At 32.8% G+C, this 27,557-nt stretch overlaps 1 protein-coding gene across 1 annotated transcript in view; it reads left to right on the top strand.

Moving 5' to 3' along the window:
- PHIP (pleckstrin homology domain interacting protein) overlaps positions 1 to 27,557 on the top strand; it is a 167,658-nt gene that overhangs the window by 76,328 nt on the left and 63,773 nt on the right. The window contains exons 9-16 of the mRNA XM_006772207.2: positions 4,661 to 4,731; positions 7,086 to 7,186; positions 7,284 to 7,324; positions 8,092 to 8,190; positions 9,608 to 9,761; positions 10,172 to 10,306; positions 21,716 to 21,844; positions 23,010 to 23,235. Of these exons, the coding sequence (XP_006772270.1) occupies positions 4,661 to 4,731; positions 7,086 to 7,186; positions 7,284 to 7,324; positions 8,092 to 8,190; positions 9,608 to 9,761; positions 10,172 to 10,306; positions 21,716 to 21,844; positions 23,010 to 23,235 (956 nt within the window). The remainder of the gene's footprint in view (positions 1 to 4,660; positions 4,732 to 7,085; positions 7,187 to 7,283; positions 7,325 to 8,091; positions 8,191 to 9,607; positions 9,762 to 10,171; positions 10,307 to 21,715; positions 21,845 to 23,009; positions 23,236 to 27,557) is intronic.

The following is a 27,557-nucleotide window of genomic DNA, read 5'->3' as shown; positions in this document are numbered from 1 at the left end:
ATGCTTCAGAGAAAGTTTTCTCATGTTAACATGTTTGTTTCTTTTTTTCTCTTTATCCTAGCTCTAGCTCTTTCCTATAGACAATACCTGTCTTACTACCATTTATTTCTGTATGCTACCTAGTTTTATCTGACTATCTCCTTCTGGTGCTGAGAAATAATCTTAGAGTTCGTAAGCTATTCTTTAGAACAATTGTAATTATTTGTTACCACATCTATAAACTGTAGTTTTTATTGTAGACACTTAGGAAAACAGAATCATTACATTTTCACTAGGTAGATGCACCCTCCCTTTTGGAGGTTTTTGCATTTATTTTTTCACTTATATTATCTTAGTTTATCAAAACAAGTTGGCTGGAAAACATTATCTTTTGATTAAAGGACAATGAGACAAAGAAAGGGGAAATGACTTTCCGATAGTTAATACAGTTTTTTTAAAAATTGGCAAAGCCAGGACTAGCACACTTCCTTGCCCTTCGGTCCTGCACTGTTTACACCATGCCACCTTTCAAGTGGATGTAGTAGGTACAGGAAGTGCTCTCATTACTCCATAGATAGTCAGTGAATGGAGAGGTAGTACACCTAGTGTTTCTACACTGTTGAAATGGCCATTTCTGTGCTTTCAGGATAGAAAGTCATTCAAATTAGAAAGTTTATCTCAGTAATTATCTCTTCTGTTTTTAAATTACCAACGAAATTGAGTTATTTAATAAAAAAAAATTTGCAATTTATTCTTTTAAAACAGTAGTGTTCAAATAAATTTATATGTATGGACAGTCCTGGAGAATACTTATTCTAGTAGGGCATTAGGGGGGCCATGGCGATTTGAGTAACAAAATAAAATAAACTGCTTCATTTGAAAAAAGGATTGTGGCCCTAACTGGTTTGGCTCAGTGGATAGAGCGTCGGCCTGCAGACTGAAGGGTTCCAGGTTCGATTCTGGTCAAGGGCATGTACCTTGGTTGCAGGCACATACCCAGTAAGGGGTGTGCAGTAGGCAGCTGATTGATGTTTCTCTCTCATCAATGTTTCTAACTCTCTATCCCTCTCCCTTCCTCTCTGTAAAAAATCAATAAAATATATTAAAAATAAAAAAAGAAAAGAAAAAAGGATTGTGATCAAAGACATGGTTCCTTGGCGAAAGCAAATTTCATTTCACCCTAGTTGCATTTTTAATATTTAGAATGTTAAAGGATTTCTGTAAACATTTAGATAGAAGTTGAAATAGCTTACTGATATATATGGACAATAGCAGTAGTTAATTGTTGTTTTCCTTGAGCATTTATTTACCTCCCTATGGACATGATTGGGATACCTTTATCTTTTTCATTATTGTTTTTGTATAGAAGAAAAAGTGATTAGTGATCTTAAAATTAGCATGGGAATAAAAATGGTATTACAAAATTAAATTCTTTGTGCTTCTTGAGAATTACATTGCTAAGTGTAATAATACTTGTCTGTATCATTGAGAAGTTATTTCATATAACTTTTATGTAGATTTTTTAGAGCCTTTATGTAGATTTATCTATAAACTCTTTACCTTAAATTTTTCATGTAAAATTTTTTAAAATTTAGACATAAGTAGGGCAATACATATAATTTTCTGCTGTTTTTTAAAGTCTGTCATAGCCATTTATAATAATTTCGATAGTTGCATTATATTATATTCCATTGAGTTGTTGATCCATACTTTGCTTAGTGATATTTTTTAGTTTTTTTGGACATACAAGGTTTTCTAGTTGTTTGTAAGTAGTATTCTTTTCTATTTGCTATGATAATTGTTCCTTAAAAACTTTCAAGCTAGAGCCAGGTATCAAAATAAGAGTGATTATTTTTTTTAGATAGAGGGACACCTGTTTTCTGTATTACACATATAGTTGATACCTGCCAAAAAATTTGACAGGAAAGCTTTAATTACTAATTGAAGGCAAAAAATGTATTATGCTATAATGCTTTTGTGTGTAAGTGACTTCAGCAATCCTCTCTGCATTAATTGAAAGAATCAGTTTCATTACTAATTGAAACCTGTTTTGGAAAACCAAGGCTCTTGATAAATTCAGAGGGTTTCATGTAGGTTTTGTATGTATGGTAACACTCTCCCTGTAAAGATGCTGCTTCTTAGGTGAGGAATCTGACTGGCTGGGGCCCAGATGCTAGCTCAAGAGGTCTCTAAGTAGGAGGAAGCTGTCCAAATATATGTGGCTTAGATGTAAGGTGAGAATTGGAATTCTAAAATATGCAGATAATGATGATATCCAGTTTTTATTAAGCACTTATTCCACTAAGCTAGTACCGAGCACTTTACATTTTTTTGTATCATTAATCTTTATGGCAACTCGTATGAGGAAGGTATATTACTATCTTCAGGATGTGGAGTGGTGGGAGGAAACAGGTGAATACTGGAAGTATACCATCAGAACCCACTTTCTCTGTCTCTTTCTTTTTTATTTTAAAGAACCTCCTCTTAACCACTGTGCCAAACTAAGTAGTGCTTATTCATTGATGGAGTATCTAGAACTGGTTGAACCTAATTAAAATACTAATAATACTAATATTTATTAATATTTATAATTAAAATACTAATAATACTAATATATATTATGCCAATAACTAAGCATTTTACATGCATTATACTCATTCAATTCTCTCAGCAACTCTGAGATATCTTCTCTTTTTACGCCCATGTTACATATGAGGAGCCTGAGGTACAGAAATGTTAACTTGCCTAAGGTCACATACCTGAATAAGTGGCAGAGTACGGAATTGAACTCAGTCTGTGTCCAAGGCCACATCTTAAAATACTTCCTCAAGTATGCACTTAAAAATAATTTGTACCTGCTTATCTTAAACTAGAGGCCCAGTGCACAAACTCATGCTCAGGTAGGGTCCCTAGTGGCTGCCGACTGCTGGCCGCCGGTCAGGGCCTTCCTTCATTCTGCGCCTCCCCCTGGTGGTCAGCACATGTCATAGCAAGCAATTGAACTCCCGGTCTGTCGGTCAAACTCCTGAGGGGACACTTTGCATATTAGGCTTTTTTATATATAGATTATTTGTACATGCTTATCTGTTTTTTCCCTTAAAAATATTAAAGCCTATTTCAAATGTTAATGTATATGATTATTTGCATATTCTGGTTATGAGTTCTAACTAAATGGTTGGTTGTCGTTTATGTGAATGATTATGCCAAAAAATTTTTAAATGTAGAACTGCTGACCCATAAGATATTAAGGAAAGTGTAGCACATTATTTGCCTTTATAATTTCAGATTAACTTACTTAAATTTCAATTACTTTATATTTTTAATATATTTTTATTGGTTTCAGAGAGGAAGGGAGACGGAGAGAGAGATAGAAACATCAATGATGAGAGAGAATCATTGATTGGTTGCCTCCTGCATGCCCCCTATGGAGTATGGAGCCCACAACCCTGGCATGTGCCCTTGACTGGAATTGAACCCCGGACCTTTCAGTCCAAGGCCTATGCTCTATCCACTGAGCCAAACCAGTTAGGGCTCAATTACTTTAAATTTACACTGATAAATTTAGCTTTAAAGAATGTTTTAATAACTTTAAGTTTATGTAAATTATATTTATTATGCTCAACTATATCAGAGCCTATGGATATTAAGAAAAATGTTTAAAATGTTAATTTTTACAAATTTATTTTAAAAACTTAACAAATAATGTGTTGTGTTCTATATCAGTAAGAAAGACTATTATTGTTCAGAATATATAATAGGTAGATCCAAAAAATACATTTTATTTCCCTAAATGATTACAAAATTGAAACCACTCTATATTTGAATGCTGTGGATTGTGAAAGTTTCACAGTGCTTCTGGTTGAGGTTGAAGACTATTTTTGAAATTTTCTCCTAATCTGAGAAAAACTAGGTCAAAATGTATATTAAATTGGGCTTTAAAAGCAATTACTATATTTTGGAGCATTACAAATATATATGTATTGAAGTTGGTATATAAAATCTAATTTTTTCTTAATGAAGTTAATTATAACAAACATTTAATACCAATAGTATTAGACATAATCTAATACAGTTATACAATTAATGTAAATATAGCTGAGTGCGACCTATTTTCTACATATCATGTTTTGAATGAGCATTATAGTTGACTGAAGAGTCAAATACTTTAAGATTTTTTACTAAGAATCTTAATTTTTGGAGTTTTATAAGACCTATTTTGTGACATTAGAAGATAAACAAGGGGAGATGTTTAATGTCTGACATGGAGAAATTTTAGTTATTGGTGGTGTGCATATGTTGCAGAGGCAACATCTATTTTGCTTGAGTGTCCATGTTTACAAATGACTTGTTTATGTATTTGTGCTCTATCGAAATCTGTGAAATGTAAATTTGATTAAGAGTGGGTATAACTAATATATGCATGTCTTGTTGTCATAGTGGCTTTGGAATTGTTTTCTGTGTGGATTGTTATGTAATCAGAAGCTCCTACAAAATCTGTATGTGGAGTTTCCACAAGATCTACTGACCATGATATATGATTTCAAACCTGTTTTTAGGAAGGGAGCCATCTGTTGCTTCTTATATAATTCTGTCATTCTGTGATTATTTTTTGAAATAGCAGATTCCTGGTGTTGCTATTCCCTTTGGGATATTTTTAATTGTTAATTTTTTTGTATTATAGTCCAAGACCTGCAAAATTTACAGAGCGCCCTAGGCCTGGAGTTCAAATGATCTGTTCTTCTTTTAGTGCTGGTAAGATTTTTTTTCTCCCTAATTTTCTACTTTAAGTTATACATTAGATTTTTCTCTTTTCCTGGATATTATACAGGGTGGGGCAAAAATAGGTTTACAGTTGTTGGTATGGAAAATAATTAATAAATAATACAAGAATAAACTCTGTTTCACTTACAACTATAATCTTACTTTTTGCCCCAGCCTGTATTTTCAAATGCAGTTATGTGCTTGAGGTAAGCTGCCCTAGAAAGTTCTCTGCACTGAGTAATTTTTGTGCAAAATGGTAAAATTACAATGTCACCCATAAGCAAAAGCTTTTAATATACCCAGCGTATGTACATTGTGTGTAAATACACAAAAACTTTTGTTTCAGAGTTGAGAAAGAAGTGGTAGATCTGTTGATTAAATGCTAAAATTTTCATGGATTAGAAAAAAATAGATTGGTTAAGGCACAGGAGATAAAAATATGACATTTTGTGATAAAGACACTATCAGGGTCCCTGACTTCACTTACATACAGCACTCTCATGGATTGAGTGTTTTTGTCCGCTCATCCCCATGCTGGCACCCTGATCTCAGATTTCTCAACCTCCAGAACTATGAGTAATAGATGTCTATTTTTTTTGTTTTGAGAGAGAAAGAGAAGAGGGAAAGGAAAAAAAAAGCTAGCTTATAGTGGAACACAGTTTTGGAAAATATTTACTATTGTAATATAATTCGTATTCCAATACATATGCCAGGGGATGAAAATTAATTTAGAAATGATTTGAATTTTTTTAGAATTTAGTTAATATACTCATGTGACTAATATTTTTCTTTAAGAAGAATATAATGCTCTAGGACAGTGGTCGGCAATCTCATTAGTCAACAGAGCTAAATATCAACAGTACAACAATTGAAATTTCTTTTTTTTTAAATATATATTTTATTGATTTTTTACAGAGAGGAAGGGAGAGGAATAGAGTTAGAAACATCGATCAGCTACCTCCTACACACTCCCTACTGAGTATGTGCCCGCAACCAAGGTACATGTCCTTGACCGGAATCGAACCTGGGACCCTTGAGTTCGCAGGCCGCCGCTCTATCCATTGAGCCAAACCGGTTAGGACTTGAAATTTCTTTTGAGAGCCGAATTTTTTAAACTTAAACTATATAGATAGGTACATTGTTATTAACTTAATTAGGGTACTCCTAAGGCTTAGGAAGAGCCACACTCAAAGGGCCGAAGAGCCGCATGTGGTTCTAGGAGGAGAGAATAAGTAGTTTCAAAATTTACTCTGTTAAGGAATACATCTTTGAGTAGGTATCTTGTTAGAAGAAAGGTACTTTAAATCTGCTTTATATTTTCATAGATTTTGGAGGTATCCCTTAGCTAAAATAAACTTGATATTTGTACAACCTTATTAATTACTTTGACATTTGTTTTTATTTGCTTTTTAAAAATTAGCTGTATAATAATGATGACATTCAAATTAACTTGAGTTTATGTAGCAGCATTTTGAATGGAAATTAATCTTTTTAAACACATTATGATCTGCAGATTTGAATTGAATTGATGACAAATGAAACATGAATGGATTTTAATATTTAATGTTCCTAGTACTAGTTATTTCCACATTTATTTCCAGTTTTACTTTATCTTTTCATTTCATAATTGTAGATAGCAGTAATGCCTAAGATAAGTGATTGAAAACTGATGATATGAATGTATTTGAATATCAATATTCAAACATTTTTACTTTCTAACTTTTAGATTTCCACTGTTACTTCCATGAAGACAGTTTTTCTAGTCATAGCACAAATGTGGGCACTATACATGTGTTTGAAGTACTCTAGATACAGTTATACATATTGCACTCACTGTTCTCAACATTGAGGGAGAGTACTGATTCCAAGGAGAGAGTAAATGGAATATATAAACAACTGTAATGGAAGCTAGACTGTGTATGCTATATGGCAAAGTCTTAATGAGAGTTCAGAGGAGAGCAGGCTCATTTGATTAAAAAACTTGTAAAGACAATTTACTGAAGGAGTTGGGCCCTAAAAGTTTTATAGAATTTTAACATATGAGAAATGGGGCAAGAGAGGGATTTGACCATTTAAAAGGCATGTTTTCTAGTGAAGATGACTGTTAATTTCAATTTAAGATTATGTAATCACTTAGTGAAACAATTTGTAGTGGAAAGCTTTCTTTCCTAGTTAAAACTATGTTATCAAACTTCTTTAATTCAGGTTAGATATATACTTAGGATAAATAGGAATAGTTTTAAAGTATTAACCATTTAGTATACATTCTGGTAATGTTTGTGTTACATTATCTAATTTTGAAATTGTGTTTTACTCTTAAATGTTTGTATGCTACTATTCTTCAGGTGGAATGTTCCTGGCCACAGGAAGCACAGACCATATTATTAGAGTTTATTTTTTTGGCTCAGGTCAGCCAGAAAAAATATCAGAATTGGAGTTTCATACTGTAAGTATTGGTGAAAAGAATTAGATGAGTACAATTTAAATGAGTCTTAACAGTTTATTTTCAGGATCCTCTTTTTTGTTTATCTGTTTATATATAGGACAAAGTTGATAGTATCCAGTTTTCCAACACTAGTAACAGGTAAAGTAATTATTTTTGTTTAATTCCAATTTTTAAATTATGAAATAACGATAATTTTTATACTCAGATTTTAATTAAAATTATATAGGAATTAACTACCTAAAAGAAAGATCTTAACTAGTTATAGTGAAAGTGTATAGAGCATTTACATGTGAACATATCTTTGTTTCATTTGTAATAATGTTAGTTTAGATGGCCATTTTTAATAATAGGGATTTTTATCCACCTTACCTATTTCATATATATATACATACATATATACATATATATACATACATACACACACACATACACATACACATATCAAAATAAAGGGACACTTAGGAGAGATTGGAAATGTATCGCATTGTAATATTTGAGGCAGAACTGGTTTTTCCATGTTCTGGTTTTAAAATGAAAGAAAATTATTTCTAAGAACCTTGAATAGAACGAGTCAAGGTCATTAATATTAAGAGAAAAGTCAGTAATTTTCTATTTGAAAATATCAATTCTTTTTCTAAGGTACTAAATGATGGCCTTGAAACTCTTTTGGATATTATTTTGAGACCTAGTCATTCATATTAGAATACATGTGTATAAAATTTTAAAAGCCTATAATGTTTCAGGAGTTCTTAAATTTGCATTGAATATCTGGTTGAGTATGAGAATGCTATGTAAATAAAGATGAGTGTTGTCTTTTTGAATATTTTTAAAAACATAACTCTTGGAAAGTTCATTTAGGTAGAACATGTTTAATTTTTATTTTGGTGGTGGACTTTTTAATGCAGGTTTGTAAGTGGGAGCCGTGATGGAACAGCGCGAATTTGGCAATTTAAACGAAGAGAATGGAAGAGCATTTTGTTGGATATGGCTACTCGTCCAGCAGGGTAAGAAATCAAATTTGTTATAATACGTCAGTATAGATAGATCATTTAGAGTATGCTGTATAACAAACAGGTTGGTGTGTCTCCAAGCCTATAAAAACATATATCATAATCATTGTTAAAATGATTGCTTTATGACTAGAGGCTCTACTGGAGAGGAAAGACTTAAATTTTTTTATTTTTTATCCCCCCCCCCTTTTATTGTTTAAGATATTACAAATGTGTCTTTATGAGACTAATTTTTATAAAATGATTTTTGCACTATTGGAGAAGACCTACTGCATTAATGATTTTTTTTTTTTTCAGTTCAGTTTTGTTAAGACATGATGGTATTGTAAGAATAGTTTTAACCCTTTGAGTGCCAACAAATATCCTAGGAACTATGCTAACATTGCCAAGGCATTTTTGCTGATTTTACAGCAGTTTAGGAAAAAAATTAGGAATCGCAAGTAAATGAAGTTACATATTCAAAAACTTAAGGAAACCTTTACTACATTTTTTTTCATCTTTGACATATATTGTTTGCTGATTGTATGATAAAATACTAGTAGAAAAAAAATTTTGAACAAAACATATAATGTTAAAATAGAGGGACACCCTTCTCCAATATCTTCCACAAAATCCACCTCTTCACAGCAAGAATTGACATATTAGCAATATCATCACTAATAAATGCAGACTTAGAACTGGACGCCATTTCGAAGCTTTAGGGCTACAAAATTTGAGTAAACTTCATAAAATCGTAGTACCTGTAAAAAATTAGGCAGATAAATGCCAGTGGTCAATTTTAGAACTACAAACATTTGGCGTTATAAGTAATCTGCACGTAGGTGCCATCTGTCAGTAAAGAGTGAACTACTAGCATCTAATAGTGACACTGCAGGAGGAGTGTGATAGCGCTCCCGGCACTCTAGGGGTTAAGTTTCACTAGTTTTTTTAAAAACAGAGCATATTATAATGTTTCATTTGTCACAGAGGGATCATGTGGCTTATCCAATGGTTTTCTCTAGCCAAAAGAAATGATATTATACCTTATAACTGTTATTTTGGTCTTACCCATTTTTTTCTATTTGTTTTTGTTTAGTAGTCTTGGATGGAAGAGCAGAGCAGAGCAGTTAGCGGGGCATGACAGTAACAGTAAAAGATGGAGAGCAGCATGACACAGAGTTCCCGGGTCCAGATAGAGTTAAAGCAGTGACGTTTACTTTGAAGGCTTATTAGGAGTGCTGGAAATCCTGGGTTTGCTGACTTGGTGCAGTGAACTTTGCCGTCATCTTACGTTTATTCAAACGATTCTTAACTGTTAGGTGATAGTTATGTTACTGAATATAAGTTATATGAAAATACATTTAGCTTTTTGTCATACTTGTATTTTAATAAATAGTGTCAGTGTAAACAATACTGTCTCCCTCACTTTCAGTCAAAACCTTCAAGGAATAGAAGATAAAATCACAAAGATGAAAGTAACTATGGTGGCGTGGGATCGACATGACAATACAGTTATAACTGCAGTGAATAACATGACCCTGAAAGTTTGGAATTCTTACACCGGTCAACTAATTCATGTCCTCATGGTGAGAAAAAAGATTAAAATTTATTTGGTATAATTAAAACTGATTGTAAAATTCAATATTTTCATTTAGGAATAGTCTTACGTTAGCTAAAATCTCTAACTTGCTAGATGGGTAACTTGCCAAAGATTGGAAATAATTTTAAAATACAGTTAAATGGGTTCGGCTTGGAAATACAGATCCATGCTGTTTTTTAGTATGTAGGGTTGCATCAATAGTATTCTCAGGTTTCACCAAATGATAGCAAACTCTGGACAGTGATACTAGCTCAGCTTCATTACTATACATTGATAAATATGAAGATTTTGCCACCTTAATTCTGAAAACTCAGAACTTCGAAACGTTTCCATATTGTTGGATGGAATTTTCTTTTTTAATATTTATAATTCTTTGCTACTTCAAAAATACTTTAGGGTCATGAAGATGAGGTATTTGTTCTTGAGCCACACCCATTTGATCCAAGAGTTCTCTTTTCTGCTGGTCATGATGGAAACGTGATAGTATGGGATCTGGCAAGAGGAGTCAAAATTCGATCTTACTTCAATATGGTAATTATCAGTCTCTTTATAGCTATTAAAGATTTGGGGACTTATTGACTCAGGTACTCTCCATATCACAAAGGAAATCCATTTAAGAATAAGTTCAGACATTATTTTGACTTAAAGTTTCAGAAAGTTGCTTATTCCACACTTTTATTTACATGCTATATTTAAAGGAAAATTAATTATGCATCTTAAAATACATATGAATATTATGATAACTAAGCTAATTTTTAAAATAGTTTTAATAGTGAAACTTTGAGAAACAAGTATGACGATTCAATATAGAAAGAACAAAAGTTTGGAAAACTTATGTAAAGAAATTGCAAATAAATTTTTATATTGTGTTATTGTATTTCACCAGTAGTCCTGTAGTACAACAGAATTTAATTAAAATACACCCATTTTAAAATGAAAGCCACAGAAATCAGCCATTCTTTCCTTTTACCAAATTGTAGTACATTAGATATTTATTTGTGATTAAGCACTTTTTCCTCCATATTTTGTTGCTTATATAGATTTTAGTGTATTTTGCTGAAAACTTGGAATTGCAGTGGTTTGATATCACATCTTATTCTGTAGTGTTTTCAAGAAGTGCTTCTTAAATACTGCTTAGTTACATTTTTTTGCTCTACTTCCTATACATCAATGATATCTTAAAAATAAAACAAAAATGTGTCAACTATTTTGGCATGTTTAGATATTTTTAGAAATCAAGGATAGAAATCTTTGGTAATAAATCATAAAATAATGCAATTAATAGTGTGGTTGGTCAGTTATTTTGCAAAAATAATTGTTTCACAAAACAGTCTTGGGAAATATAATACTTTGTGAAAAAATTTCATGAAAGTGATACCATAGTTGATTGATCATAATAGAGTTACATCTATGTAGTAAGAAATCATTGATCAAAACAGTTGAGGGAGGATTAAGCAGAAGATAAAAGGAATAATTTTATTAATGAAGGACTTGACTAGCTGTCTTTATTGATATGCCTTAATGTACAATAAGGTAAGAAATAAGGGTTGTCAAATTCTTATTTTTCTAAAAAGACAGCGCTAATTTATTTGGGGTACAATTGTTAGTGATGGATGGATTTCCTTAGTGATTATATGTATAGAGGAGACTTTTTGAAAACAAATCTTTAAATATGCTGGTAAAGAATATTCACCTCTTCTTTCTATCCTTGTGTTTCTGGTTTGCTTCTTTTTGGGACATTTCTATTGAATGTGGAAATTAGAAAAGAAAACAATTTGTCTATACTTATATTACTTTAGTAATTTTATATTTTCAAAGGGTATATTAATAGAGTGTTTAGAGGAAAAGTTTTCTCTTACTTGAGTACTGCTGTCACCTTTAAGTTATAAAGGTGAATTTATTTATTGTCAGGTAAGTCTATCATACTAATATTTGATTTTATCAATAGATACAAAAATTGAAGCAACTTGAGATTGAAAAGATTTACTCTTAGGCCATTACAAATTAGTGATATAATCAGGAGTCGAAGTCACCAATATTATATTGTATACTCTTTGAAATTAGCAAAGGAGGTTAGTTATAATACTGCCTTAAAAATTATTTCTTGTTTAATGAATATTTTAAGGATATTTTCCCTGCTCTTTTTAATAAGAAATTAAAAGCCTTTAAATGGCAGAAGAAACAAATCTATATAATAAGTAGAACCAAAAAGGATTAAAAATAAATCTTGCATTTAACAAAACAGAAAATGAACTACTCTATCTCATTAACATAAAAATATGCTGTTTAATTTTTTGGATGATTTTTAAAGGCTTCCAAAGTGCTTCTGCATATTATTTCATTAGTGTCTTATGAAAAGCTTGTAAGATAATAAGGGTAGATTTTACTGTTATTGGCTTTGCAAATGGAGAAACTACACAGGGATAAATGCTTTGCTTAGTGTCAGCTAGGTCACACAGCTATTATATGGGTACTTGTAACTTAAAACCAGTTTTTCTGTCCTTTGTTAATGTGTTCTTAATGCTAACTCTAGTTGGGTTAAGTTATTGCACAGCTAACTTCCAACTCTACCCAGTTAGTGATGTGTGCAGTGGGAAAATACTTTTTAAATGAAATTAACTCCAAGTAGATCTCTTAAGATATGTTAGCTTGATAATTTTTTTTCTCTTAATTTGAAGGCATCTATATACCCTGATTTTTGCTCTTTACTCTTTGGGTGTTGGGTTTTTTTTCTTTTCATTGTTTGTTTTATCTATGGGCATATGGAAGATAAAGCATCCAGCATTGCTATTAAGAAAATTAAAACAACTTGAGGGAGGAGTAGAAGCTTGTGTTCAAAGTACACTATCCTGAATGTTGAATGTTGGCTGTAGTTATAACTCTTTGGCTCTCTGTAGCTAATAAGTAAGCTTTGGTGTTGCTAAAATTACCATATGTTGATTGAGTACAAATTCAATTCCTGACATTAAATTGAACTAGTAATCATAAGTTCAAATTAGTAATTATTTTATCGTTTCCTATGTAAAGGTACTAGGTACGGTGAAAGTTTAGAGCAAGTATTAAGATTAGTATTATTAGTATTTTGTGTGAGTTTTAAAATCAAACTTATAACATGAATAAGTAAATTCACCATTAAATCTATGGACAGAAAGTAAGGAATGTAAATAGTGCCTTTATTTATTTACTTTAAATATGTATTTATTTATTTTTAGAGAGAGAGGGAGGGAGAGAAACTTTCATGAGAAAGAAACATTAATCCATTGCCTTCTGCATGTTTCCTATTGGAGATTGAGCCTACAACCTGTGTCCCAACAAGTAATTTAACCAGTGACCTGTCAGTGCATGGGAAGATGCTCAACCAACTGGGCCACATTGTCCAAGGCTAAATTGTGCCTTTAAAAGAACAAAAAATTTACATACAAATTCTTAAAACAGGTTTTTATCAAGTATATTTTGAGAATACTGTTTCAGTATTGGTCATGCCTCACCTGAGAATATTTTTTCCATTGATTTTTTTTTTTTTTAAGACAATAGGGATGAGGGGAGGAGAGAGAGACAGATACAAACATCGATGTGAGGGAGACACATAGGTTGGTTTTGGTTGCCTCCCTCACGCGCCTGGAGCAGAGCCAGGGATTGAGCCTGCAACAGAGGTAGAGATACTTGCCCTTTACCAGGAATCAAACTCAAAATCCTTCGGACCATGGCCGACACTCTAACCCAGGGGCGGGCAAACTTTTTGACTCGAGGGCCACAATGGGTTCTTAAACTGGACCGGAGGGCCGGAACAAAAGCATGGATGCAGTGTTTGTGTGAACTAATAGAAATTCAAAGTAAACATCATTACATAAAAGGGTACGGTCTTTTATTTCAATAGTTTTATTCATTTCAAACGGGCCAGATCCGGCCCGTGGGCTGTAGTTTGCCCACGGCTGCTCTAACCACTTGGAAAACTGGCCAAGGCTCCCCCTTTTTATGATCATTTAACTTTCTATTTGAAAGTTATACCTTTAGAAGGTAATGAAATAATGTAATAAGTAGCTATTTTGTATTAAAGCATTTTATTATACTTATTTATTACAGAAATTAAAATTGTTTTTTGAAATTTTAAAAATAGTAAAAAGCCCTGTATCATCAGAAAGCCTTTTAAAGGTGAAAGGTTGAATTTTTAAATGCCTATGTTTGGTATATAGTAATTATGTTTTAATAAATAACTTTTTAATGCATTTAATGAATTTAAAATATTGAGCCATTAATATTTTAATATTGCATGGATATTCATCATTCAGATATTCTATTTTTTTCTGCAGCAAGCTATGATAATACTTAAAAATCTTAATGCTTTATTTTAGCATCACCCAAATATATAAAAATTTTTGCGACTGAGAATTGAGATAAAGATTTAATTCCTTATATGCTTACATAATTCCCTAATTTATTTCATTTCCAAATCTTACAAAGAAATTCTCAACTTGCTAGTGGAATTTTCTATAAAAGTGATGGAGTAATTTTCATTATTTTTACTGTTAGCTTTATTGTTAATTGAGGAGCTGAATAATAAAAGCAGTTGGAGAATGGATGCTGAGTTTTGTTATAAGAAGTACATGTGGCCGAAACTGGTTTGGCTCAGTGGATAGAGCGTCGGCCTGCGGACTGAGGGGTCCCGGGTTCGATTCCGGTCAAGGGCATGTGCCTTGGTTGCGGCCACATCCCCAGTGGGGAGTGTGCAGGAGGCAGCTGATCGATGTTTCTCTCTCATCGATGTTTCTAGTTCTCTATCTCTCTCCCTTCCTCTCTGTAAAAAATCAATAAAATATAAAAAAATAAAAATAAAAGAAGTACATGTCAAGTGACATAGGGTATGAAATGGAATGGACAATGTATATTCCTTGTACTGTCCCCCTTGTCTCCTTTTAAAAAATGAAATAATCTTAAAGTGAACTTTTAAAAGCACTTATTGGAAAAACATAATATGTAAGGTAAAAACTTTGAACCCTTATTTTTTTCTTTTAATGAACCTAAGAAAGAAGCTAAAGAGGATATTATTGAGAAGGTTATAAACATAAGACAAATTTATTCTATTGTTAAAAACCTGAATTCTCAACCTTAAACTTTACTTACCTACATTCTTTTTAAAAGTATGTAAATTTATTCATCTTTTAGCTGAACAGTCCTTATATAACTTGAATGTTCAGGGCAAAAGTAGAGTATATTTGGACATCTTTTGAAGGCAGATAGTGTATATTAAGAATACTCTTAACTCTCTGAGTATAGTTAATAAGCCCACATATTTGTGTTTAGTAGTGGCAGGAGGTTAATATCAATATAGTTTTGTTTTGATGAAAGTTGTTCTGAACTCTAGTTTAAAAGCTCTTAACTCCCAATTAATTACTGAGAGGCAGATAAATTAGTTCCGCAAATAACTTGAAAATGTATACAAATTCACTGAACTGAAGCTGAGGGCATTTGTAATATTTTAATCCCCTGAAAGAGATAGGCAAGTTAAGAAGTTTATATAAGCATAAATGTCTTTAAATTTAAAAGTTGATTTTTTAGCTCTTGTTCTCTTAAATTATCACAGCACAGCTAAGTTTTAACTACAAATTTAGCTAAATGAATATTAAATTCATTTTGAAAGGTATGACTTTTAAATTTCTTAGTACTAGGCCATTTGATTATTAGGTAGTAAATAAAAGATGTTTGGAGTGGTGTTTGTAGATTCCACATTAGTTTTCCTCATGTGTCTGGCCCTTTTGCTTTTATCTTGCTCTCTTTATATCTATTGTTCTATCTCTGTCTATGAATCTGTCTCTCATGTCTGTTTCTGTCATGTTATTCAGAGCTCTTTTCTGGTTGCCTCTTGTTCTGATTTTAACTGAAGAGTACAATATATCTTTTGTTAGAAAGCAATTTCACTGAATTTGATTGTTGCTTTGTTTTTGTTGTTTTATGAGTAATTTCCAAATAACAATTTAATTAATTTTTTCTTATTTTTATAATTGTTAACCTTTCTTTTACTTGAGATTTTTAAAAAATGTTCCAGTGTCCACTAATCCAGAACAATAAATTTCTCCTTGCAACGTTCTAAACAAGCAGAGGCTGCCAATCCACCACTCAGAATTTTTGCACATGCTTATTGATATTAACCTGTTCTCAGTGTGATTTCTATTTTAGTTTTGGACAGTTGTAGCTGTATGTATCTAGGAAAGGGAGAACAAAAAGCTTTAAAAAGGTATATTATATCATGTTCTCTTGTGAATCCAGATTTCAAGATCTCTATCTCTTTTTCCTTCTTTCTTTCTTCCTTCCTATCTATCTCATTACCTATCATCACCTAACAAGATGTCATATCAGCATTCTGTGTGTTAAAGGATTCTTTGATGCTTCCAGTCTTTGTTTCAACCTTTCTGGGTAAGGAATTACTTTCAGTCTTCTGATTATAAACTTTATTGCTGCTGTCTTTCAGATTTCTGGAGTTCTTTAGATTCTGTCTCTTTCTTATCTATATCTTGGTATCAAAGACATATCTTAAAATTTGTTGTCATGACTGTGTGCGTCTCTAGTTTGTCACACTGTATTTGGGGAATTACATTTATGTTGTAATTCTTTAGTATGCTCTATGAGTTGATATCCAGAGGTATTCAAGATTTGAAAGTTATAAGGGAAAGTATTTTAAGTTCTATATAATGTAAACACACAGGTGAAGACATTTTGATTAGCAAATAGACTAAGGGATGGTACTTGATTTTAACCAGTGTGCAGTTGAAGTGGGGAGATAAAATATACCTAAAAAAAGTATTAATAATAAGTAGTTTCAAATGCTAGCATGCGTATGAGAAGATAATTGGTATATCTAAAGATGTAGGGAGATCACTTAAGGTGGTTGGTCAGAGGTTTTGTTGGGCAGGAGTAATTGAAAGTATGCCTTGAACAATAAGAAGAATTGAATCAGTAAAAATAATTTTAAAAAAGGACTATTCATAGAGCAGTTCACAAAAATATGTCTGGAATAGATTTTGAAAAATGGTTGATAAAACGTGAAGTTGAGGTGTGTTGTGATGACCTCATATTATCAGGTGAGCATAAAGAATAGTTAACATTGTGGGGATTTTTGGTAAATTATATTTATATTCTAGAAACTTAATAGAAAAATAGTTTGAATGCCAATAGTAGTATTTCAGGTATGAAATTGGATAGGTGGAGGAAGAATTACTTTTATTAGTGATATTATTATGAAAAATTACAGAGGTAGGTAGGAAATTTGTGGAAGAAAAAAATTATATATGTATATATATGACTTGGTAATTTTATAGAAGGGTTAGAGCTAGAGAGTGATAGATTTAATAAATTAGTTGAGCATTAAGCTAGGTAATTTTATAATATTGATATTAGAAATATGAAAGATGTGAAGGAAAACTGATTCTTTGTAGTTTATTTTTATACATTTACTGTTACATAGTTTTGGACTATCTTTGTGGAAATGGGCAGCCAGACTTGGAGATAGAATAAAAGAGAAATAGAATAGTATTTACCTCCTCATGGAGATAGAAAAGGCAGTGTAGAGAGCTTAAAGCTAAACTTTTAGAAATAGTCATATTTAGCAGGGTAGCGAAGAGATCACAATCTCTAGACACTGGGTCAGAGGGACCAAAGGAGGACTTGATTCATAGTATTGCTGCCCTCAGAGAAATCAGAATATGGTAAACAAAATGCTGTTAAATTTGAAGATGAGTTATTTGTTTTGGTAGTACATTTTTTTCCTAAATGAAAATTAGAGTTGATTCTTTAAAATCACTTTTATATATCCACTGGCTTTATCAAGCCAGTTTCCTTTTTATGTAAATTTATCTTGGCACCATTTATTTTAAAAAGCTATATTTTATTCATATCTAATAATGTTACCATAAAGAATTTTCAGTATTAAAGGAAACATTCATTCAGCAGTGATCTTTTAAAGTAATTTGATGACACCTAGATTATTGGAATGTTGATTGCTTCCCTTAACATAGATTCTTTGTTTACACTGTAACTATTTTCATAATTAAAATGTCACCAAAGTATGACGGTGACTATCTTCAGTATCTAGTGTACATTCATAATTACCTTTTTTTCTCTCAGGTTGATAAACTTTTAAGGTTCTTCATATATAAGAAAGGACACTTTCCATGTCTATCTCATAAATTATAAGGTTATTTTAAATAACTTATTTTATGTACGATTTTCTGGATGAGATGCTCCCTTTTAATCAATGATGTATTTAAAAATATGAATTAGACCAAAAAAATTGGCATTGATTATAGACTTGGAATTATTTCATAACAGAATAATTCTGCTTAAGAATCATTTTATCTTTCTGATTTGTGTTGTGTTCCTTTAGGAATACATACTTCTCATATTCTGGTGTATGTGCCTCATGATTGATATAATTTAGACCCTATAATTTAGTCTTCATTGTAGTGCTTTTAGCATACTTCATTTCTAAAACTGTCCAGTTCTTCCAAAAAGTCTTCCTGAATATCAGATTTAGGATTTTAGATCTGGATAGGACTCTAAAGATCATTTAAGTATCTCCATCATTTCACAGAGAGAGTAGGTGATTTGCTTATTAATAGAGGAAGGGTCTCTTGGATCTAAGACCCCATTCCTCTGTTTCCATTAATTATTCATCTTTCCACTTCACAAAAATCATATTAGAAGTTATGGATAGTATTCTGCCTTGAAAAGGGAACTGATATACTTCATTAAATATTACAATTCTATCATTATTATTTCTTGGAATTATTTTCAGCATTCTTTAGCTAATGTGAGAATTTTCTTGCAAATGTGTTCATTACTTTAACTCGTCTGATTCTTTCATCTTTTGCTTTAAAAATTAAAATAACATTTATCATAATTGCTGGATATATCTTTATTTTTTATTTTAACTCCTATTATTGAAATTTTTGCACTAATTACTAAATACTAGCTTTTGGATTTCTCAGCTTTATTGTGACTTAATGTATATAAGTATTCTGTGATGTTTATTAACATGTCTCAAATAATATTTCATAAGCATACTTGATTTTCTTAGAGGAATAATTCATCTAAAATTTACTTTGAACAGTTCTCATTCATTCTGGGTTTTTTAAATTCACTAAAGCTGTAATAGTACTAGCATAAGTTATATACAATATTACATTTTACATTAACTTATTCTCTTGTTAAGCAGTACATTTAATTTTATGTGATAGGTTTAACTTTAATATGGTAGAGAGGATATTTTTTTCTTTCGGTTTTTAAATACAAACCTCATTGCTTTCTCATTACACATATGTATTCAATAGTGCATAAAATTTTTTCTTTGAGAATTCTTATAAATGCTTTTACCCCAGTTTAAGAAGATAAAATTATTTTCAGCAAGAAATATTTAACCTTTTTTGTTTGTTTATTTTCTTAGTTAATCATAGCATAGATAATAAAAACAGCTAGGGTATATTTAGTATATAGAAAAGTAAAATATTTTCCTTATTTCGTATTAACTGAAAAGCCTTGTCTACATTTTGTAGTTATGGGTGTTGGTTAACTGAGGAACCATGACTAAATATAAATTTGGCATTTTAATTAATAAGGTCATGGCATCTTTTCTAATTGGTTCATGAGTAGTGCATATTCTTTCAATGCCTTCTTTAATGACTAAGATTAATCCAAATACATTTTAATGTATTTTACCTATTTTTTATTTTATTGACTATACTTTCATTTTCTCCATATAAAAGTCACTTTGAAGTTATGTAGATGCCTTGCACACACAAAATTGATACCATCCTGCCATATTAACAATGGCATGTGATATATCAGAAATTTAGTGGTCTTCAATTAGATTGCTATTTTTTTTCTTTGCTTTTTTTGAGCTTTATATGTTCCGTGTCTCCCAAGTACTTTTTAAAGATCTATGAAGTGTAAATGTGGCAACATTGGTAGATAGCAAGGTTATAGGTGAATTAATTCTCAAACCACTACCCCTCCTCCCCACAAAAAGAAAAAACTATAGAGTAAGATTGCCTAACATCACGTGAAGGCTATCCTTTGGCATTGCTGAGTCAGATTTCTTTCAAATCTCTTTCTCACTTTTATGTTCTTAGAATTGTAAATTTAGACTTACAATTATGAGTATATTTATGAAGTAGTTGCTTTTTTTTGTTTTCTCTTTTATGAAAATTAATGAACCAAGATAAATAAAACATCTAATAACACATGGCCAAGGCAATTTCTACTCTCTATCTTTACTTGTTTTATGTAAAATTCTTTTTAGAGGTAATCTTTGCTGATGTGGTTACTTATAACAGTTCGTTTAACTTTTTATTTGGAAAAAAAATTGGGGCTTGAATTCGGACATTTCTGCTTATAATCTTTCAATTTTGGCAAATAGTAAGTTATATAGCTAACAGTGCCTTTATGTTAACTTGGGGAAATATATTCTTTCTCATTTTTAAAAAGTTTTCAAGGATTTGGTATCAGTTTCCTTCCTCTGCTGTCTTACCCTCCAACTTTCTTCATAACCAAGATATGGACCTGTTTCACATAGAATTCATTTTCTTGCTTTTATGGTAAATCTTTAAGTGTAGTAGACATTAGATACGTTCAAGTTCACTAATTTCCTTTTGTATGATTAAGTTTTGAGGAAAGTTATTCTTCTTTTCCATTATTATTACTATCCAAAACAGCATTAATAAATACCAGTGGGCTCATTCCTTCTTTTCAGCAAGCTAAAGGGAAAACTTTTATTTTGTTTTTGAGGCAATTCCATTTGTGGTATCTAAATGTATTAGGGAGAGCCCTTCTTTTTAAAGTAAAGTTTTCTCTTTTGACCAAAATGTAAACTTTCCTTAAGAAATCTATTCTTCTAAATTTTAATTTCACTTCTGTATTTGCTGAACTGAACATTTATTTATCCCTATGCCATATTTTTAACACTAAAAAAAGAAAGTTACCACTTCTCTCTTTTCCAAGCGTTATTTGGGATATCGGAATAATACTAATAAAATTCAATTTGTTCTAGATCAGTGGATACCGGAACAGAGAGGAGGTGTTTCTTACCTGATAAAGTGTGTGTGTTCCGATTCTGCTAATCCAGAAATCCAATCTCATTTGTTTAAAATCATCCTTAGTTGTTATTTGTTAGGGAGTCAACTCCCTATTTTGATTTTTTTCTGAAATTCAGTCCCTAGATGTGCTTTAGATAGGGTAGAATTTTTACCTCTTTCAGAACACTGCTAAAGAAGTTTTCAACTGGAACATAGTCTGAAGAAGCACTGAGAGCAAAAAAATTCAGAGTGGTGATTGGCCACCTCTGTTTGATTGACAGGTTGCAGGGAGAAACCCATTCGTTCTGGATTAATGGAACTGGAAAGCAGAAAACAATTATCAGGTAAAAAAAACCTTTTCTTTAACCTTTGAAATTCACCATTTAAAATATGAGTCAGACCATCAGGGGAACTTATTACCAAAAGGAAAAATAATTAGTGTTTCATGAGCAGTCATCTTTGGCTACTACTTCCAAGAGTTACCAAGAAAAAGAAAGCTACAGTTACTACACATTGTCAGCCTTTGCCGAAAGGACTTGATTAAATGCAGATAAGTTGAAAGCGTGTAAAGAACAATTACGTTTTAAGTCTGGGTTAAAGACATGAAGCAGAATTCTATGGGTGGGGGAGATTGGTGGTGTTTTATTTCCTGAATTGTGTTTGGTCTGTGGATAAATAGAACAATTTGGTTTTCAGAGCTTTAATCTGGCACTTTTCATGAATATTCACAAGTTTTGTTACTATACTGTGTTTGTTATACTTACTTACTTTACTTGGATGTATATTTATATATCTTCAGAAAATTCTAGTAACAATAGTGACCAGTTCTTTATTTTTTTAATGGCAATTTTCTGATTACTGGTTAAATACATTTCAGATTGAAGGCCAAGGACATGGTGCAGTATTTGACTGCAAATGCTCTCCTGATGGACAGCATTTTGCATGCACGGACTCTCATGGACATCTTTTAATATTTGGCTTTGGCTCCAGTAGCAAATATGACAAGGTAGGGTATAATGACTATATATCTCCTTTCTTTTAATCCCTGGATGTTTAGTGGTTGTATTTGGGGCAGGGGGTGAGAATCATTTATGCTTTCAACATATTTGAAGAATATTTCAGCAAAAAGAAGAGCCATATTTTAAATAGTCTGGAGATCTATGTTTTGGAGAGAAGGGTGAAGACAACAGTTTTTAAATCTTTTCTATAATAGATAATAATTATATGTTACTTAAATAAGTAAAAATAGAGTCTTTATATTTCAGAAGGAAGAACTTTATACTTAATTAGCCTTCAAGAACAATCTAGATTGTAGTCTTAAAATTGGAGCATATAAACTGGGGATGGGCGATTTTATCCATAAAAGGACTTTTGAAATTATGTAAAACATTTTATTTGTATGAATAATATGCTTTTATCAAGGGTACAAATTTGTGGCTTTTAAATGTGTGCCATACTGATAGTAGCTAATCTTTTTAAATAATTAAGCCTCTAAGATGAGTGACTACAATTGCTTCTGCAGTAGGGTGGTATAAAAGATTATCATAAAAATTGCATAGCTCATGGTTTAGTTTAAGACGTTCCAAATTATCCAATAAAAATGTTGATGTTACAGATGTCTCAAGCATGAGTTCATATTAATAATTTATATTTCAGAAATTTAAAAAAAAATGCTTAACTCTTGAAAATTGGATAATGTTAAATTTTTATATTACCATTATATAAACCCTGTTCACTGTATACTTAAGGATTTTCTTAAATTGTATAAGTGATGTAATTTAAGAGTTTAATTCTAAGAATAAATTCATTGAATGTTTACCCTTTGTAAAAAATTCTAAAAAATAATTTAAAAAGTAAGATAAGGTGTGGTAGCTCTGTGAAAGTAATAGTACCGCTGAATGATTTATGCCTAGATTTGACTTCATCATGTAATTTGAAATTATATTAGCTATCTTTTCAGTCTCTTTCTTGTTTCAGAAAAAATTCAAAGTAGCTACTTTTCTGATTATAAAATTCAATGCAGAAAATATAAAGATTTATTTACAATTCAAAAAAGAATATTCTTTTATATTGCTCTTAATATGATTTATGGTGGACTGTTTGCTTTCTATTAGAAATTTATAATGATATATTTTATTCTTCCAATCTTTTATCATCCTTTCTTTTTAAAGATAGCAGATCAGATGTTCTTTCATAGTGATTATCGGCCCCTTATTCGAGATGCCAACAATTTTGTGTTAGATGAACAGACTCAGCAAGCACCACATCTTATGCCTCCTCCTTTTTTGGTTGATGTTGATGGTAACCCTCATCCATCAAGATATCAGAGATTAGTTCCTGGTCGTGAAAATTGCAGGGAGGAGCAGCTCATCCCTCAGATGGGAGTAACTTCCTCAGGTAAATGTTCGTTTTTATAGACAACCAAATTTTTCTTTTCCTACTGAAATTTTATAAAATTGTTAATTGGGTAACACTCTGTTTTGAACATATGAGAAGTAAAATGATTTTCTGTACTTCCCTAAAGTTTTTTGAATAATGCTTTTGAATAATGTTTAAGAATTGTAAGGTAATTAAGGAACATTGAAGGTTTAAAACAATAATTTGATCTATATCCATTAATCTCCGGGGACTAATAAGTTAAGTTCCTATATTTGATATGAGATGAGTCAACTTACTTATTCATTCAGCAACATAAATTGAGAATATCCTCTGTCCCTGACACCTGCTAAGCTGTGGTATTCAGTAATCACAGTTGTAGACAGATACATGGTTAAAAATTGTGATAAACCTTACGAAGGGGGTAGTAATAGTGTGATTTGAGAGACTAAGATTAAATACTCTATTCCTATTGAAGATTGTTTAAGTGATCAACTTTTATTTATTGAATTGATTTTTTTTTTTTGAGAGAGAGAGGAGGAGAGAGAAATTCATTAATTGGTTGCCTCCCCTCCCTGCCCCTATTGAGGATTAAACTGGAAACCCTGGGTATATGCTCTGACCAAGAATTAAACCCGCCACCTTTTGGTATGGGATGATGCTCCAACCAACCGAGCCATATACCAGCCAGGGCAAAAATGATCAACTTTTAGAAGTTTATATGTAAGATAGGGATGAAAAGTGTTGAGAGCTATTATAGTGATGTAATGAAGGTGAATATTAAATGAGTTACGAAATTGGAGTTTAAAAGTCTATAGACACCTTCTTCCACCCTTTTGACAGAAACAGCACTAATTTATGAAGTGAAAATAATGGACTCTATAAATAAGGTTAAAGCCAGGTTTGATATTATGAATCATTCTGTTCTATTTTAGAGTAGAAAAATGTTTGTGAGATATTTTAAGTTCTTGACTCTAGCATAACAGACAAGTAGATTTAAAGGACATATATGAGATATAATCTACACTAATAAAAGACAAACATTCAAATTGACCATACCTTTGCTATGTCTTAAGCCACACCCACCAGCCAATCAGAGGAAATTAACCCAACCAAGATGGCGGCCGGCAGCCACGGAGCTATAGCAAGCAGGAGGCTTCGTTGCCCCAGTGATGGAGGAAGCCAAGCTTCCCACCTGCCATGGCCAGCTCTGAACTCAACTCAAGGCAACAAAGTTTCAATTAGAGAACATAAATAAACCCCAGATAACCTGCTTTCAACCGGCTGTGGCCACAGAGCTGGAGCGAGCAGGAGGCTTGGGTTTCCCCTGGTGATGGAGGAAGCCAAGCTTCCTGCCCGCCCTGGCCTGCTCTGAGCTCCACTCAAGGGTACGGTCCTGGCCGGCTCTGAGTTCCACTGAAGGCAACAAAGTTTCAATTATAGAACGTAAATAAATCTCAGAATAAAAAGAAAAAAAGAAGAAAAGGAGAGGCTGAGAGCTTCTGTTTCTGGGGGGTTGGCCAGCCTGAAAACGGCCTCAGCCCCTCACCCAGACTGACCAGGCACCCCAGTGAGGACCCTCCACCCTAAAGGGGGTGTGGCCAGCCTGAAAACAGCCATCAGCCCCTCACCCAGAAGGGGGTGTGACCAGCCTGAAAACAGCCATCAGCCCCTCACCCAGGCTGGCCAAACCTCCATAGGGTGAGCTTCCCAACAGGGAGGGGCTTGACCAGCCTGCAAACAGTGATCCATCAGCTCCTCACCCAGTCTTGCCAGGCACCCCTGTGGGACCCCTACCCTGGTCCGGGACACCCTTCAGGGCAAACCAGCTGGCCCCCACCCTTGCACCAGGCCTCTATGCTATATAATAAAAGGGTTATATGCAAACAGCAGAACCACTGGGAATGACTGGTCACTATGACACACACTGACCACCAGGGGGCAGATGCTCAATGCAGGAGCTGTCCCCTGGTGGTCAGTGCGCTCCCACGGGGGAGCTCTGCTCAGCCACAAGCCAGGCTGATGGCTGCCAGCACAGTGGTGGTGGCGGGAGCCTCTCCTGCCTCCTCAGCAGTGCTAAGGATGTCCGACTGCAGCTTAAGTCTGCTCCCTGCTGGTAAGTGGACATCGCTCGAGGGCTGCTGTACTGCCAGAGGGATGTCTGACTGCCAGCTTGGGCCTGACACCTCCGCCCCCCCGCGGCCAGCAGGTGGACATCCTCTGAGGGGTCCCAGACTAGAAGAGGGCATAGGCCTGGGCTGAGGGACACCCCCCCCCTCCCCGCTCCTCCAGTGCACAAATTTTGTGCACCGGGCCTCTAGTGTATAATAAGTAACTTAAGTAATGAATTCAGATTCTATAGGCAGCATAGAAAAACTATTTCATTGCATTGTAGAGCACCCACTTATTTTTCTTAAAGGATTGGTCATGAAATTTCATGAAGATAAACATATTACATAGGAAAGACTGGTTTTGTAACTATTCATACCCATTCAGGATGAAGGCTGTGGAGAAACATGAATGAAATAGTCCCTGCTGCCACTTGTAGAGCGTAATACAATCCAGTAGATCTGAGTATCTGGAGTATGTGAAATTAAAATGTCTCAATACAGGGACACAGCATGGCTGGGATTTTAGGCATAAGGAAATGAGGAAATGATTCACTTATTAAAATTTTAGTGCTACTAATTAGTGTGATTACTTTTTTCTTTAACTTTTTATAAAGGGCTTTCATTTAATCCTTATATCTATGGTATCTCAATTCTAAAAGTTTAGAAAATGAAAACAAGAGTCTATCTTGTCCAAGTTAAAGTATATGGAATTATAGGGACTCAAACTCAGCTTGACTTCCAGTCAGTTGTTTCTTCCATACTAAGCTGATGTTGCTGTAAAAAGTAGACTTGATTTTGAAAATGAAATAGACACTGGTTATCAGTACAGGGCCACAAGAGAACCCATAGCAATAATTGTGGCTTCAAAGTGAATCACAGAATTTTTAAGTGTTCTAGGTCATAGAATTCAGGTTAAACATTATTTCTTTCATTAAGAGTTAAAAAATACAAAAACAGAACAAAAGAATTGTTTATTTTTTATATATTTTTAAAATTTATTTTTATATGATTTTAGAGGGGAAGAGGAAGAGAGTGAGAGAGAGATACTAACATCATTGATGAGTGAGAATCACTGATTGGCTGCCTCCTGCACAGCTTCCTGCCTGGGAATTGAACCATGACCTCCTGGTTCATAGGTTGATGAGCCATGTGAAACAGGCAGTAATAATTTTTTTTAACTCGGCATATTTCTAACTAAATTTCTATTTGTAAATCTAGATCTATAATAATATTTATTTTTGAAAAGTGTCTGTCGTGCTGGGTAAAAATAGATGGTGGCTATTGTAATAAAAAATTGACTCTAATGCACTTTGTTATATTTACACTGAACAATACACTTTAAATGTGTTTCTTCAATTGTAAACTTGAGCTATGTAAAATTACTCATGGTTATTTATACATGAGATGTTTTGCTAGCAGCATACCAGGAAAGAAGCATCCATAGGCATTTTAACATTTACCTCTTTCTTCTTTTATCACTTTCTATCTTTGTGACCTTGGACAAATTATTTTATCCCATTGATTTTTAGTTTTCTCTTATTTTATAACATTATAAGCGTAATACATGTATCCCTTTCTTTATATTTTCATTACTATACTTTAAAATATATATATACATATATATACATATATAATTCATTTCAGAGAGGAAGGGAGAAAGAAGTGAAAACATCATTGATGAGAGAAAATAATTGATTCGTTGCCTCCTGCATGCCTCACTGTTGGGGATAGAGCCTGCAATCTGAGTATGTGCCTTGACTGGGAATCGAACTGTGACCTTCTGGTTCATAGGTCAATGCTCAACCACTGAGTCACCAGCCAAGCATTAATACTTTTTTACTGTAAGATCCCTTTTGTGTCTTCTTTTCCTAGCCCATGTTAAAAGTTTGATCTCGTCAAATATTCTCTTCTATACCTTCATACCTCATATTAATTGCTCCCTTCTCAAGTCTCATGTCAGTGCTTTCCTATATGTCATGACACTTAAACATTTTTTATTCATTGAGCAGGATTGAACATATTTGTATATCTAGCTTTGTGCTAGATTTAGAATTAGAATCTACACTAATAAAAGAGAAAAATGGTAATTGGCGTACGACGCTACCCTTTTCATTGGCTGTTCAGGGCTATATGCAAATTAACTGCCAAATAAGATGGCAGTTAACTGCCAACAAGATGGCAGTTAATTTGCATATGTAGGCACAATGCAGGGAGGTGAAAGGGAAAGCAGGA

The sequence above is a fragment of the Myotis davidii genome, unplaced genomic scaffold (genome assembly GCF_000327345.1).
Source record: "Myotis davidii unplaced genomic scaffold, ASM32734v1 scaffold104, whole genome shotgun sequence".
Classification (NCBI taxonomy): domain Eukaryota; kingdom Metazoa; phylum Chordata; class Mammalia; order Chiroptera; family Vespertilionidae; genus Myotis; species Myotis davidii.
Note: the sequence above shows the minus strand (reverse complement) of the source record. Positions and strands in the feature narration are given on the sequence as shown.